The sequence below is a fragment of the Lupinus angustifolius genome, chromosome LG06 (genome assembly GCF_001865875.1).
Source record: "Lupinus angustifolius cultivar Tanjil chromosome LG06, LupAngTanjil_v1.0, whole genome shotgun sequence".
Taxonomy (NCBI): domain Eukaryota; kingdom Viridiplantae; phylum Streptophyta; class Magnoliopsida; order Fabales; family Fabaceae; genus Lupinus; species Lupinus angustifolius.
The window spans coordinates 32,099,588-32,114,170 of record NC_032014.1 but is presented as its reverse complement, the minus strand read 5'-3'; the positions used below and the strand labels follow the sequence as shown (position 1 = coordinate 32,114,170).

Genomic DNA, 14,583 nt, shown 5'->3' with positions numbered 1-14,583 from the left:
ATAAATAAAACAAAATGCCCTCACGCAGGATCGAACTACGGACCTTCAGTTTACAAGACTGACGCTCTACCACTGAGCTATAAGGGCTATTTGTTTGGGCCATCGTTTAAAAATATAATGACTTATAATTTAGTCTTTGGTGTGTTCAATAGTGAGTTCTACTATTATTGTTTTAATCATTTAGGATGCTAATAATTATAGAATTGAAGTTACTCTTCAAATCTTTCCTCCTATGTTTTTTGGATCCCTAATTAAATTTATTTGTTTTTAGGAGCTCATTTTACTATAAGGTGTTTAGTTACTAAGCGAGGACTAAAAATGCACTATATTTTATATTTTTAGGATAAAAAATGAATGAGATTTAAGTAGGAACTAAGAAAAATTATATTTAATCATATTTTAGAAATAACTGGACATACAATATGGGATTATTCATTCTTCCTTCTTGGAAAGAAAAATTAGCAACTCATTACTATGGTACTATTGTTGATATTATGATTTAAGATATTCAATGAATTTAACATATCTATACTAGGACAAATTCATAAGGAGAAATTTGTGCATAATCCTAGAGCACTTAAATTAAGTGTACTAGGAAAATCACATGATTAATTATAGTAATTGTTTAATACTTAGTAATGTAATTGATCTAACACTATTTAAGGTATATGGAAGATACTGAGATCATAATTGACTAGACCCACCAGTTAAAAACCAAAGAATGTTCTTGCTGCATGTAACATTCATATTGTAGAAATGAAATGCAACTGATAAAGTAAATGTATTGATAGAAAGTTTGGTTATAAAAGGAAATATGAACATCCATACATGATTACAGGGCACACTCAAACAATTCTCATTCTATACAGAGAAGACAGCCTTGGATCAAAATTTACAAAAACAAAAATCGAATTATTTAGTTCTATTAGATTATTAATTCTTTACTCATGGGTGAGGAAATACCATTGAAAGAATTTCAGCAATCTGCATAGTTAGTCAATGATATTCATGAGTTTAAATTTGATTCATTATGGTAATTTTGATATGAGAATGGTTTAGACATTCTCCAAAATAAAACAAACTATTATGGCTATACAGAAGCTCTACCATTCTAAATGTGCAGTTGAGTGGTGGTTTAACAACAACCAAACAGAACCAATAGTTCAACAGATGCATATCTAAACATGAACAAAAAGTGAAAATAATTGATGATTACTTGTTTAACATCTTTCTGTCACAAGCACCTGTCAGGCCAATAGTATAGCCATGCAGTAAATGTGCTACTTATCATGCTTCAAGTGCTTGATGCTCCAATTTTTTTGGGTTAGAATCCCGCAATCTTTTCGGATAAGGCTGTCTACATTAACCTTTCCGAATTCCAAGAGTCTAACAAACCAAAGTCCAAATCCGAAGCACCTAACAAGTGAAACTCTCATACATCGAGTTAACCCTATAGAGATTGAGATAGATATAATGTAGATGGTATAAAACTTGAGGTCAAAGCATTTAAACAATCCAACCTAATAATTAAACATGGGAAATTAAAAGTGCTTTTAGATTAATATATAACCATATTTTGCTCACAAAAAATAGTATATTTTGTATTTGGATACAATTTGCTTAGCCAACTATTGAAATTAACACTAGACCTGTTACATTTTTATTGAGTTTGGGGTATCATATTTGCATATGGAAACAAAAACATAGAGTTTTGTGCATGTCTTCAGAATATCATGGTGCTTGGTGGTTCCCAACACATTCTGTAGCTGGTCTTTGTGCTCCATGGCAAAGAACAATATTTGGTGGACACTGAAGGCAATTGTTTGCAAGGCTACCTCTAATATTTGTTTTGAGACCAAACTCTTGTGGAAGTTTCCCTTGAAGAAAGTTATGATCCAAATATAACCTTCTCCATGATGTTATCACTTTTGCTCCATACTCATTAGGAATGATCCCAGTGAATTCATTGTTAGCCAAATTAACATTAGTCAAGTTTTGAAGTGTCACCAAATTCACTGGCAAATGACCCTTCAAATGGTTGCCTTGAGCCTCAAGCACTTGAAGCATTGGCCCTTCTAAGGAATAGTTAATGACTTCCAATGTAGTGAACCTGTTGTAAGAAACATTGAGGTGAACAACCCCTTTTAAGGACATGATGTCCTTGCTTATGGCACCTGAAAGCCTGTTATCACTTACATCTAGCCACTTAAGCCTTTTGAGACCCTTAAGTGGTGTCAAGTGACCTGAGAGTATGTTATGGTTGAAATATATTTTCCTCAAACTTATCGGAAGATTCGGTATATCGCCATAAAACTGGTTAATGCTAAGGTCTAATGTTTGTAGCTGCCATAACCCTGTTAAGTCTGGGAGTCTACCTGAAAATGCATTGTTTGATAAACTCATAAAGGTTAAGCTTCTCAAAGCACTAATATTTGATGGTAGTGAACCTGAGAGTCTGTTGAAGGAAACATCAATATGTTGAAGGTTTTTGAGTGCACTTATTCCTAAGGGAATAGGACCAGTGAAGAAATTATCTGATAGGGTGAGTCTAGTGAGTTTTCTAAGGTTGGAAATGGTTTGTGGTATTGGCCCTCTAAACTTGTTCTTGTCAAGGTTTATCATTGTTAGTTCTGTAAGGTTCCCTATAGATGGAGTTAAGAAACCATCATAACCAATGCTATCAAGATCAAGTGCTGTTACTCTACTAGAAGAATTGTCTAGTGGTAAGTTGCATAATATTCCAAGGAATTGTGACCCTGTGCTTTCACATGGATCCACTGTGAAATCCCAGCTATTAAGATAGGATGAGGGTGAAACTGAGTTTGGATCAATGGCAAGTTTTATTTCAAGAAGGGCTTGAGTATCAGCTTCAAGAGTTGATGAGTTCATTTGTGATGGCATAAGACATAGGATTATGGTTAAGGTAGAATAGAGTAGGAAGAATACTTTTGTAGGCATTACTCTTGCCATATCAGTGAAAATTGGCCTAATTTCTGAGGTTTTTTTGTTGATATGAAGTTCCAGATCCTTTTTTATAACACACTCATGGCATAGGTGAGTGGATATTGAATCAAGAACTTAGGCATTGTCCATAGAAAAGAACTATTTTTTCTATGTATCTATAAGACTTGGTCCATGCCAAGAACTTGAGCTACCTAGACACAAGACATAAAGATTAAGGAGCTGAACCTACTGAACTTTTGTAAAAATAATAATGTAATGTTGCTTCATTTAGAGGGTGTTTGGTAATGATCAATATTTTTCTATAAATTGCTTCTCTTTTACAAAAAGCCCTTTTCAATAAATTACAATGTGTTAATTCAGTGTTTGAAATTTATTATAACCACAGATTTCACTTATATTTTGCTATGATTATTTTCCTAGCTGCATAAATATTATTAACCTCAATTCAAATAACTTTTTTTAAATCATTTCCTGTCTCTTATGTCAATCAATGTTAACAAAATTATAATAACAATTTTATACAATCCAAACAAAATTCTTTGTCCATAGTGTATGAAGTACAAAAATTACTATAATAACAAGAAAATTTTCTTCTCCAAAGGTATAGATTATATACTATACTATCCTGAGAAAGGAAATTTCTGAAGTATCATACTTATCAACTCCACACAACTTGTGTTACATAGTTCAATTATAGTCCTTAGACAATTATGAAATATGAACATACAATCCATCAATTTACAGCAACAGATTCATGTTGTAGGTTGATGGGTTGTAATCAAATCCCGTACGGCCATAAGCTTCAGCCAAGATCAGGCACGGTGAAGAACTCGTCGTCATCATCATATCGGACTTCAATCCTAGGCTTTTTGTGAGACAAGTAGGACTTTGAGGTTCTGTATGAGACAACATTGCTGCTAGTATGTGTTGCTGGAAGCTGAGGGACTTCAGCTGCAGCCAAAGCTTCATGAGGAAATTGTTCACCAAAAAGACCAACTTCTTCGAGCCATTCCAGCTCTCCAAACTGCAAGGATTCCTTCTGAGCACATATGAAAAAGTTATAAATTTTACAAAGCACCCGAGGAACGTCGTAATTAACTAACTAGTTAACTATTTATAAAGGCGCATAAAGTTCGGAAGACATTTAAAATTGTCGAAAATCGAATAAAACCAAATCAAGTCCTAGTGTTTAATACAAAGAAATTTACTAACCTATGATTTTTAAGTATTCTACAAACATGGCTAGATTCTACCTTGTAGTTCTTTCATATAAAATTGAGTGCTTTATTAGGTATGGGCATGTGTGTCAAAAAAAGTAAAACAGCACAAAGCAAAACATTTATACTACACTAGTTGAAGTATAATTCTTCGACGTAACACATTTCCTCGTCAATATCATGATCAGTAAAGAATCAATTAAAACATTCTAATGGCTGGTACAAACTTCTTTCACCTAAAACATTCAAATTCTTATGAAATAATAAAGATGTCTTACTTTGTCATGTGATTCAAAGTCTGCCATGTCCAATAAGTCATCAACAGCCCAAGCAGAAGTGAAGGTAGGCACTTGCTGAGACGGAACTTTCACAGAAACTTGTTCGGAATTCCTGTTAGATGGCTCAGAGTGACTTTCTTCGTTGTTTTTGGTGCAATTAGAACTCGACGCAACTCGGATACCAGTAGCAAGGAAGCGCTGGTGGCTTGCAGAAATGCTGCCAGCTGAGTGAATCGGTTCATCGCAATCCTGACAAAAGAGTGCTCTGTCTTCAACACAAAATATGAAAGCTGGCTTATCCTGTTGGTACATGTAGAAGAAAAAATGAGCAACACTTATGGCCTATGGGAAAGTTAATACAATTATCAGTGTTAATATTTTCTTAATGAACAAAACAAAAATTATATATTTAATGTGTAAATGGATTCAACTCATAAAGTTGTAGCAAAAATGATATTGTATCTCTAACATATCTATTACTAACAAGCTCAAATGAAAGATTATGTATTTTCTATGGTTAGTTAGCTCTTCCATAAGCATATTAAAATATTATATTTTATCTACAAAAACCAGAACCTTGTGGCTTCCAAGATTTACACAAGCATAATGTGCAAATTATCACAGGCTAAAGCAATAAACATAAGCTGTATATATATGGAATCAAACACAACATATCCTTACCAACAAGACATTGGTCTAATAGTGTAAGACTCTGCTAGACCCCCAGAAAAATCAAAATATCAAGTGTTCAATTCCTATGAGCGATTCTTACTGGGAGGGACAGTCACGCACCCCGAAAGAAATTAGTTCCTTACACATCGGGTGAGGGGATACCCTTGGTAGGACCCAAAAAACACACAATATATCCTTACTTGACACTAAAGTTAAAACCCTGCCCTTCCCTGTGTTAATATGTTATGAATGCCAAGAACCAAATTTCCCAAAAGCTTAAACTATTAGGTGAAGTGAATGATTTAGATCTGTAACATGCCTCTTCAAACAATTTCATGTTGGCATAATAAAAAGTCCTAGCACAATAATTTATTAAAAGATGATTATATAACATCATAAAGCAACAAGATACACATAAAAAATGATGTACTTACTTGGCATATGTCACATCTTGGAAGCTTCTTTGATAGAGTTTCAAGAAGAAGTCTCTGATGCTTACTTGCAAGCTTATTTGCAGCATGAACTTCAACATCACATTTAGCACACAAAGCAGCTTCATCTGCACAACAAATCACTGTTGCTGGTGCATTCTCACACACATCACACTGAATCTTCATATTCTTCTTTTGTTATACCCTTCACCTTCTCTTCAAATAAACACCAATATGGTCAAGAGCCACTAGTAGAGGGTAACTAACACACTGATATGATGAAAAATGACAACTTTTCTAGTAATAGTAAATGCTTATATCATCATATATAAATGGTGAAGAATAATGTAGAAAGGAACATAACATTGAAAGTGTTGAGATCCAAGTACTAGTTTTTATGCAACAATATAGGCTGAAAATGTTAGGCCACAGAAAAGATATAAATGCTAGTGGTTATGTGAAGATAAAAAGATCTTGAGGATCAATATCTAGGACAGTATTATAGACAAAATGGTTTAGTGGGGTCATATTGCATTGTTTTTGTGGCTGTGGAAGAACCAATATAGCTAGCAAAGTTTGAATGGCCATCATATTTTGTATATATTATATAACATATGTGGTTAGGAGTTATACACATCTTACATTTGACTTGCTTTAATCAAATTGGCATGTCCCTATGCTCTCTATATGGTTGGATGGAGTGAATCAATCATTTTCATGCCATGGATTCACATGGCCTTACTTTTATTCTAGTTTTAGGCTCGAGAGATATGAAATACATTTGCGAGATGACTTTAAAATAATTTATTTCCCTTCATTTCTCTCTAAAACTCAATTTGCAAACATACCGTTAATGGATTGTCTTGATTATTTTTATATCTATAAGTGATACGTAGCCAGAGACAGACAAATGCCCATATTCTATCTCAAAAAATGTGTTAATCCACATTTTTTTTGTTACTAATAGAGGTATTCTCTTAACCTTAAGGATGTATGAATGTCTCTCATAATAAATATCACTTCTGAAAAATCAAACATTGTATCATGCTTGTAATTAGTGAGAAAAATGTAGTTAAACTAAAAGTTTAATAGTTAAGTATTTTATCAATAAAAAGCATTTGTACATAGAGTGACATATATTTTGGGATATAACACAAAAATTCAACACATGTTAAACAAGATTAAAAATAATTAATTTACAATATAATAATTATTCAAAATTTAATTTAGTAAAAATATAATATGTGTGAGTATTTTTATGTAACTAATAAATAATACACTTGATTGTAGTTATTGAAATAAATCCATAAAAAAATAGTTATGAAATAAATATACTTTCAAAAATAAATATTTTCAAAAACTTCAATTTTAGAGCCACATATATAATTAAATTAGGTTTTTTGTGATTAAACTATACCACCCACATTGTGGCCGATTCATGATCCATTGTCACTAGGTACATGTTACATTGAATACAATATTATTAGACTTGACTCAAGCTAACTAGTCTAACGTAGAACACACATTTAACCACATTGAGTTGCTCATTTGATTGGGCATGAACCATAATCAATGTAGTTTAGTTCAACTTATCTATTTTCACATGAAACAAGTGATGCAGTTGATCGAATCAACTAAGACCATCTATTTATGTATGAGAGGAAAAAGAATGTTTCAACTTTTAAATTATTTTCAGTTTGTTTATCATTGTTAATTTTCTTATTATTTGTTACCTTATGGTGCAACAAAATCTTAATTATTGAATTATGTTTTAAATCTGTTTGTACGCTTTTGTTGCAATTTAAACGTAAAAGTTATGTTGTTTGATAATATTTTTAATTTCTGTTGCTGGTGCATTCTCACACACATCACACTGAATCTTCATATTCTTCTTTTGTTATACCCTTCACCTTCTCTTCAAATAAACACCAATATGGTCAAGAGCCACTAGTAGAGGGTAACTAACACACTGATATGATGAAAAATGACAACTTTTCTAGTAATAGTAAATGCTTATATCATCATATATAAATGGTGAAGAATAATGTAGAAAGGAACATAACATTGAAAGTGTTGAGATCCAAGTACTAGTTTTTATGCAACAATATAGGCTGAAAATGTTAGGCCACAGAAAAGATATAAATGCTAGTGGTTATGTGAAGATAAAAAGATCTTGAGGATCAATATCTAGGACAGTATTATAGACAAAATGGTTTAGTGGGGTCATATTGCATTGTTTTTGTGGCTGTGGAAGAACCAATATAGCTAGCAAAGTTTGAATGGCCATCATATTTTGTATATATTATATAACATATGTGGTTAGGAGTTATACACATCTTACATTTGACTTGCTTTAATCAAATTGGCATGTCCCTATGCTCTCTATATGGTTGGATGGAGTGAATCAATCATTTTCATGCCATGGATTCACATGGCCTTACTTTTATTCTAGTTTTAGGCTCGAGAGATATGAAATACATTTGCGAGATGACTTTAAAATAATTTATTTCCCTTCATTTCTCTCTAAAACTCAATTTGCAAACATACCGTTAATGGATTGTCTTGATTATTTTTATATCTATAAGTGATACGTAGCCAGAGACAGACAAATGCCCATATTCTATCTCAAAAAATGTGTTAATCCACATTTTTTTTGTTACTAATAGAGGTATTCTCTTAACCTTAAGGATGTATGAATGTCTCTCATAATAAATATCACTTCTGAAAAATCAAACATTGTATCATGCTTGTAATTAGTGAGAAAAATGTAGTTAAACTAAAAGTTTAATAGTTAAGTATTTTATCAATAAAAAGCATTTGTACATAGAGTGACATATATTTTGGGATATAACACAAAAATTCAACACATGTTAAACAAGATTAAAAATAATTAATTTACAATATAATAATTATTCAAAATTTAATTTAGTAAAAATATAATATGTGTGAGTATTTTTATGTAACTAATAAATAATACACTTGATTGTAGTTATTGAAATAAATCCATAAAAAAATAGTTATGAAATAAATATACTTTCAAAAATAAATATTTTCAAAAACTTCAATTTTAGAGCCACATATATAATTAAATTAGGTTTTTTGTGATTAAACTATACCACCCACATTGTGGCCGATTCATGATCCATTGTCACTAGGTACATGTTACATTGAATACAATATTATTAGACTTGACTCAAGCTAACTAGTCTAACGTAGAACACACATTTAACCACATTGAGTTGCTCATTTGATTGGGCATGAACCATAATCAATGTAGTTTAGTTCAACTTATCTATTTTCACATGAAACAAGTGATGCAGTTGATCGAATCAACTAAGACCATCTATTTATGTATGAGAGGAAAAAGAATGTTTCAACTTTTAAATTATTTTCAGTTTGTTTATCATTGTTAATTTTCTTATTATTTGTTACCTTATGGTGCAACAAAATCTTAATTATTGAATTATGTTTTAAATCTGTTTGTACGCTTTTGTTGCAATTTAAACGTAAAAGTTATGTTGTTTGATAATATTTTTAATTTATTTATAATATTTGTTGTAGTAAAAGATTTTTTGTTATTTGTTGAATTAGGCAATTTTTTGATAGTGCTGTTTTTAAATTTGAAATACAAAGTTATTAAATAATAGTAATTATTATAATATGTTTAGAATTTTTTGAAGTAAATTGGTTAAATTTAATTAGTCCAATAAATGACTCTTTAATCCGATTATTAACCAAATAATCTGATTGAATTATGACTCTTCCAAATATAATAACACTGATTAGTATTAGAATATGAGAAAAGAGTACATAAATTCAATTTTATATAATCAATGACACCAAAATATTAACTATAATAGTAATATATATAATTTTGTATAAGGTATGCACATCCAATGTGGATGTGTTTCTCTATAGGATCTATCCAAAAAGTATCATACTCAATGTTTCTGATTGATTAAAAAATATTTTATTATTAAATTATAAAATTAAATATATATTTTCCAATCAATAGATACTACATGGAGAGACACACTCTTTTACCGAAACTTGAAGAGTTGTTATTGGGTATATTTATGTATAATCAAATCTCATTAATAACAAGATTATGTGATGATTAGAGACTTATTGATTAGACAAATTGAATATATTAACTAATCAAATGAATAATTTTTCACCCATCAATTATTATCCTAATTCATCCATTTGCAACCTTTTGTGATATTGGTTTCTTATGTGCAAATTGGGAAGAAGATATTTGATTTTATGAAATAAAAAATGGGGTGTAAATTTTATGAGGTGTTAAAATGAAGTTATATTATTCTTAATTTGTTATAAAACCCTAATATGCTTTTTTGGCATTGAAGCCTTAGTTATATACAAGTATTGTTAGGAACCCTAATCTATAGAAACGATGCGCCTCTGAGCAGAGAGCCACAGAAGACGTTGAATCTGGAATGAATGAGTAGCTGAAGGGTGAGATTCTTCTCAATTTCAATTTTGTTTCTCACTTCTTTCGTTCTTTCAATGCAAGTTTAATAAAACCCTATTCTTCTGCATTGCAATTCCGATTCAATTTATTAAGTGTAGACAGAAAAAAATTAACTTTTTTTGTTTGCTTCGTTACTCAATTATCCATTTATGTTACTGTACTTTGGAATTTGTAATTTTCATTTGGTGGTCATTTTATGATTCTCAAATTCAAAAAAGACCTAGAATTTGGGGTAATTGGTATTAGTATGTCTTCATTTTTATCAAGTTGTAAGCCTTAGATTTGCATGATTATCTCAATTGAAAGGTAAAAAATTGCAAGTCGTTTTGGGATATGGAATAGCTTTTAATTGATGAAATAATAGAGAAACCAATTACAAATTGTATTAGTATTATAGCAATATGCAGTGTCATTTGAGGCTAAAACCTTTAAAGCATAATGATCCCTGGATGTGATTTGTAATGTAATGTTCTTTTATAGTTCATTTTCCTTTTCTCAAATGTTATTTATTTATATTTATGTCTCTTAATTTTTTTCCTCACAGGGTCCTCATTTACTTGAAATAGTAGCACCTGAATTGGCCAGTTGATAATAATGATAGCTAACAGGTTAAACCCTTAAATGCACTAGCAGTTTTAGGTTTGTTATTGGCTTGCATACTCGTTGAAGTCTTGTGGTTCAGCATCAAATACGTCCTCTATGGGCCAAAACTCAACCAATCTCATCAGTTCCACCATCTTCAAAAGATCGACTGCTGATTGCAACAAGAGATTGGGCGGAGATTAAGTGATGTAGAAGGTGACAATCGATGTGAAACTGAGGTTTGGTCGTAGAGAAGAAAGATGAATTTGGTGCTGCACCATAGGATTTCAATTGGTTGTGTATTGGACCGTGGTTGATCAATCCTTAGGTTCAACAACATGTATCTCAGCCCAGTAGGTACATGGAAATAGTCCAACAAGGAAGCAAACACACGTACAAAATGCGCAAACCATTGTGAATGAGATTCCCGCTGGCTAGCAGATAATTTATAAGCTTCGCACATCCAGGTGATAAACTTTCACAATTGTAATCCGGTTATGACTCTACTCATTCCACATGTTATCATTTGATTCAGGTAAATCATCTTTCATAATCAACCTCCTCTTTTACTACTCTTTGCAACTTGGGATCAGTGTTTTTTTTGCAGGTACGCCAACCTTAATGACCTCAACCTCTGAAACCATTGCTTGATAAAGGGGAATCTACCCCAATCAACCTATCGAGAAATCACTGTTAGAACTCTCTAATGTTGTCATACAATATATAAAGCTAATATCGGGAATCTACCCCAATCAACCTATCTAGAAATCACTGTTAGAACTCTCTAATGTTATCATAGAATATATAAAGCTAATATTGGGAATCAGCCTATCGAAGATTTTGACCCTTTTGCTGCTATTGTCATTTACTAATAATGGAGCCCATAGGAAAAATTCATGGAGCATTATTCCTATAATTTTTTGCAGCATGTTTAACAGAGTAAGGCCTCCAGAGTTTCAGGACCTTTATCCTTGTCTTGGTTGCCTTTGCAGAATTGCTAGTTCTTTGCATGTACAGCATTTGATTCAGTGATTAAGCTTGCGTGAATGACAATTCTTTTAGTGAAGCAACCTTCTTCCAAGTTGAACCTCTTTGTATTTCTCATTTGTGTCTCTTCCCATCAATTTTAGCCCTTCTGAATCACTTATTTCTACTTAATTCATTGTTTCCTCCAGCAAGTTTGCTTGGCCATTTATATGGAATTGTTGTATATGCTATTGCATTGTATAGGGTTTGATCCATGGGATGAACATTTATGTTGGCTGAGATGGAATATGTTCAGCTATACATTAAAATATCTCTTGATATACGAAGATAAGTTATTTCTTCCAGCCATTAAAATTGACGAATGTTATATTTAACCATTTTCTACAAAAATATTTACATATGTTGTATTTTTAGGAGAAAAATATCTTCTGTTACGAGGAGATACTTTATTCTCATATATTATTGTCATTTCCTAATTGATTGTTAGATGAATGAGAATTTCTCTATATTTCAGGGAGTTTATTATACAATCCCCGGCATTTAAGTGAGATTAATGATCAATCCCAACCAACATCTATTAAGGCTCATCCCCTTCAATGTGCTATAATGCTATACTTTAACCTGATTTTACACCTAGATGAAAGGTTACTTGTTGGAGAGTAAAATAGATTCAAAGAGATCTTGAGCCATATTTTGTGGATTATTTCATTTATTATCTTATGTATTATGCACTGAATGTTATACCACTTATCCAAATGAATTGTGTGCCTTGTGATCTCAATTGTGGAGGTAGAGAGGCCATAAAGCAAAGAACAAGTTGTTTTTTTAACTTGAAATTAGGAGAAGATTTTCTAGAATTGATGGCTAGAATGGAGATTTAAAATATAGGGTCTTGTAAACTATTTTTATAATGTCTTTTTTTACTACCAATTAGCAAATTACCCTTGAATTTGCATCGGACATTATTTTTTACTGCATGGTTTAATACTATATATTACCTGTATATTCACATAGTTAAGAATGCACATGTTACTTGTGTATTCATATAGTTAGAAACATATATATTACTCGTACATTCGTATTATTAAGAACATACATGTAAAGATGATATTTATAAGTTTTAAAAGAATTTAGTTCAAAAATAAATAAATATTTGCACCCTTAAAAAATTGGTGTCACATTTCATCTACCTTCTATGAACTATTTTTTTGAGATTGTTGGATAATTATAATAATATATGCAATAATAATTCATTTTCCTCCATTCTTTTCTTCAATAAATGTTATAACATTTTAAATTTTATTTATTTTGGTGAAAAATATCTAATTTTATTTTAGTAAAACATGAACTTCAGATGTGCAACTTCTTTTTTGAAGGATGTACAACTTTCCCTCAGTAAAAAAGGTCAATAAATAAGTATTTGAAACTTTAAAATTGTAAATCGCGTTTGTATTTTTACAAGCTTTTTTATTATATTTTAATTTTTTCTGACTTGGTGATAATATTACAAGTAAACATCTGTTGTTCCATAAAAGTGTATCACCCCATGCAGAAAAATACTTAATCATTTTTTAACTTAAATGCATTTTTTACAACCAAACATAAGCAGTGTCATATTAAGTGATACACTTTATGGTACAACAAATGTGCTCCCTAATATTACTATCATGAACAAAATTGATGACTCTATTATCTTTTAGAACCAAATTAATGACGATTTGGAAGACCAATTTGACACTTTTCTATAAACTTGTGTATAACCTCTAACATGTTAGAAACATCAAACATACGTAGGTTCTTCAAAATAAGATCCCATTCAGTAATATCCATATCATGCACTATTATATCAACATCTTATTGGTAGAATATAATTTTATTTATATATAATACACTTCTTAGATGTTCCACTATGAACACGGGCACATTTGAACCCATATTTTGCAATTGTCAGTGTAAATGTTTAATTATATGATTTTTTATGTTTTTAATGAAATGGTTTTGTGAACAAAAATACAAACATTGGCGTTTAGTGGGAATCGAATGTGACATTAGTCTAATTGGGGGTTATGTGTTATGAAATCATAAAAAATGACTGGTTTGTTTAGTAATGGGCTTTCTTCTTGGATCACAATGGCAACTCTTCATTGACATGGCCCCTCCATATAAGTTAGACTATAATCTTTGAGTTGAGATCATTTCTAGTACTAGACAGTTTAATACTGACTCATATTCTAACATGTGGCATCAAAAAAATCTAAAAGTAATGATTGTTTTATTAATTGAGGATCCTAATTATTTTTATTCTCTTATGCATTCTAGTACTAGACAATTCTATACTAGAGAAGAAACATACATATAACTCTCATACTAGTTCAATCTATAAATCTATTAGGAAGAGTAACTCATTTAAATCATTTTGTAGAGAATGAACCATATCCCATGGGACTTACTAGTAAAACTTGTGTTCATTTGTTCCACAATAGGCTTATACACAGGACTCCTCCTTGGAATAAATGGATGAAGCTAAACATGGATGTGAGGGTTTACTTAGAGATACAAGTGGAAGTTAGGATTTGCATATAAGTTAACAATATTTTTGCTTCCATTGAAAGAGACATTCCTTTTGAGTACTTGTGCATGTTTCCTCATGCATTCACATAAAACAAATTCATTCTTTGATAGACTTCTACATTTGGCTTAACCCTCACAAAACTTAATCTTGGGATGTGTTTTAAATGGTTTTATGAGTGTATATACACTTGCTCTTCTTGTATTAATACATTGATATTATGAGCATCAAGATTTTCCTTCACTCTATTTAGAGTTATCATTCTTCTAAGATATTAGACATAAGAAATCATGCATGTCAAAGACATGAACAAGATAGAATTATTGGGTAAGATAACACTTTCATTTGCATGTATCCACATTTATCACCCCACACTACATTTGCACATGAA

The 14,583-nt window shown here is 31.2% G+C and overlaps 2 protein-coding genes, 1 long non-coding RNA gene and 1 other non-coding gene across 5 annotated transcripts; 1 reads left to right on the top strand and 3 right to left on the bottom strand.

The window, feature by feature from the left end:
- TRNAT-UGU lies at positions 16-87 on the bottom strand. The gene has a single exon. It is a non-coding gene; the product is annotated as a tRNA-Thr (tRNA).
- On the bottom strand, positions 1,575-3,317 carry LOC109351294 (putative leucine-rich repeat receptor-like serine/threonine-protein kinase At2g24130). The gene has a single exon (XM_019592728.1). The coding sequence runs from the start codon at positions 2,968-2,970 to the stop codon at positions 1,732-1,734; it is 1,239 nt and encodes a 412-aa protein (XP_019448273.1). The 5' UTR covers positions 2,971-3,317; the 3' UTR covers positions 1,575-1,731.
- Positions 3,518-7,477, bottom strand: LOC109351295 (B-box zinc finger protein 24-like). 2 transcript variants are annotated; one of them, XM_019592730.1, is made up of 4 exons: positions 7,466-7,477; positions 5,566-5,778; positions 4,460-4,759; positions 3,518-4,003 (listed from the first exon to the last, which is right to left on the bottom strand). In XM_019592730.1, exons 2-4 carry the CDS (start codon positions 5,746-5,748, stop codon positions 3,767-3,769), a joined length of 720 nt encoding a protein of 239 aa, XP_019448275.1. In that variant the 5' UTR covers positions 5,749-5,778; positions 7,466-7,477; the 3' UTR covers positions 3,518-3,766. The 2 variants fall into 2 exon arrangements, with proteins under 2 accessions (XP_019448275.1, XP_019448276.1); XM_019592731.1 differs by lacking the exon at positions 7,466-7,477 and having other exon boundaries at positions 3,518-4,000; positions 5,566-6,035.
- On the top strand, positions 9,851-10,998 carry LOC109351290. Its single transcript, XR_002108208.1, has 2 exons — positions 9,851-10,038; positions 10,599-10,998. It is a non-coding gene; the product is annotated as an uncharacterized LOC109351290 (long non-coding RNA).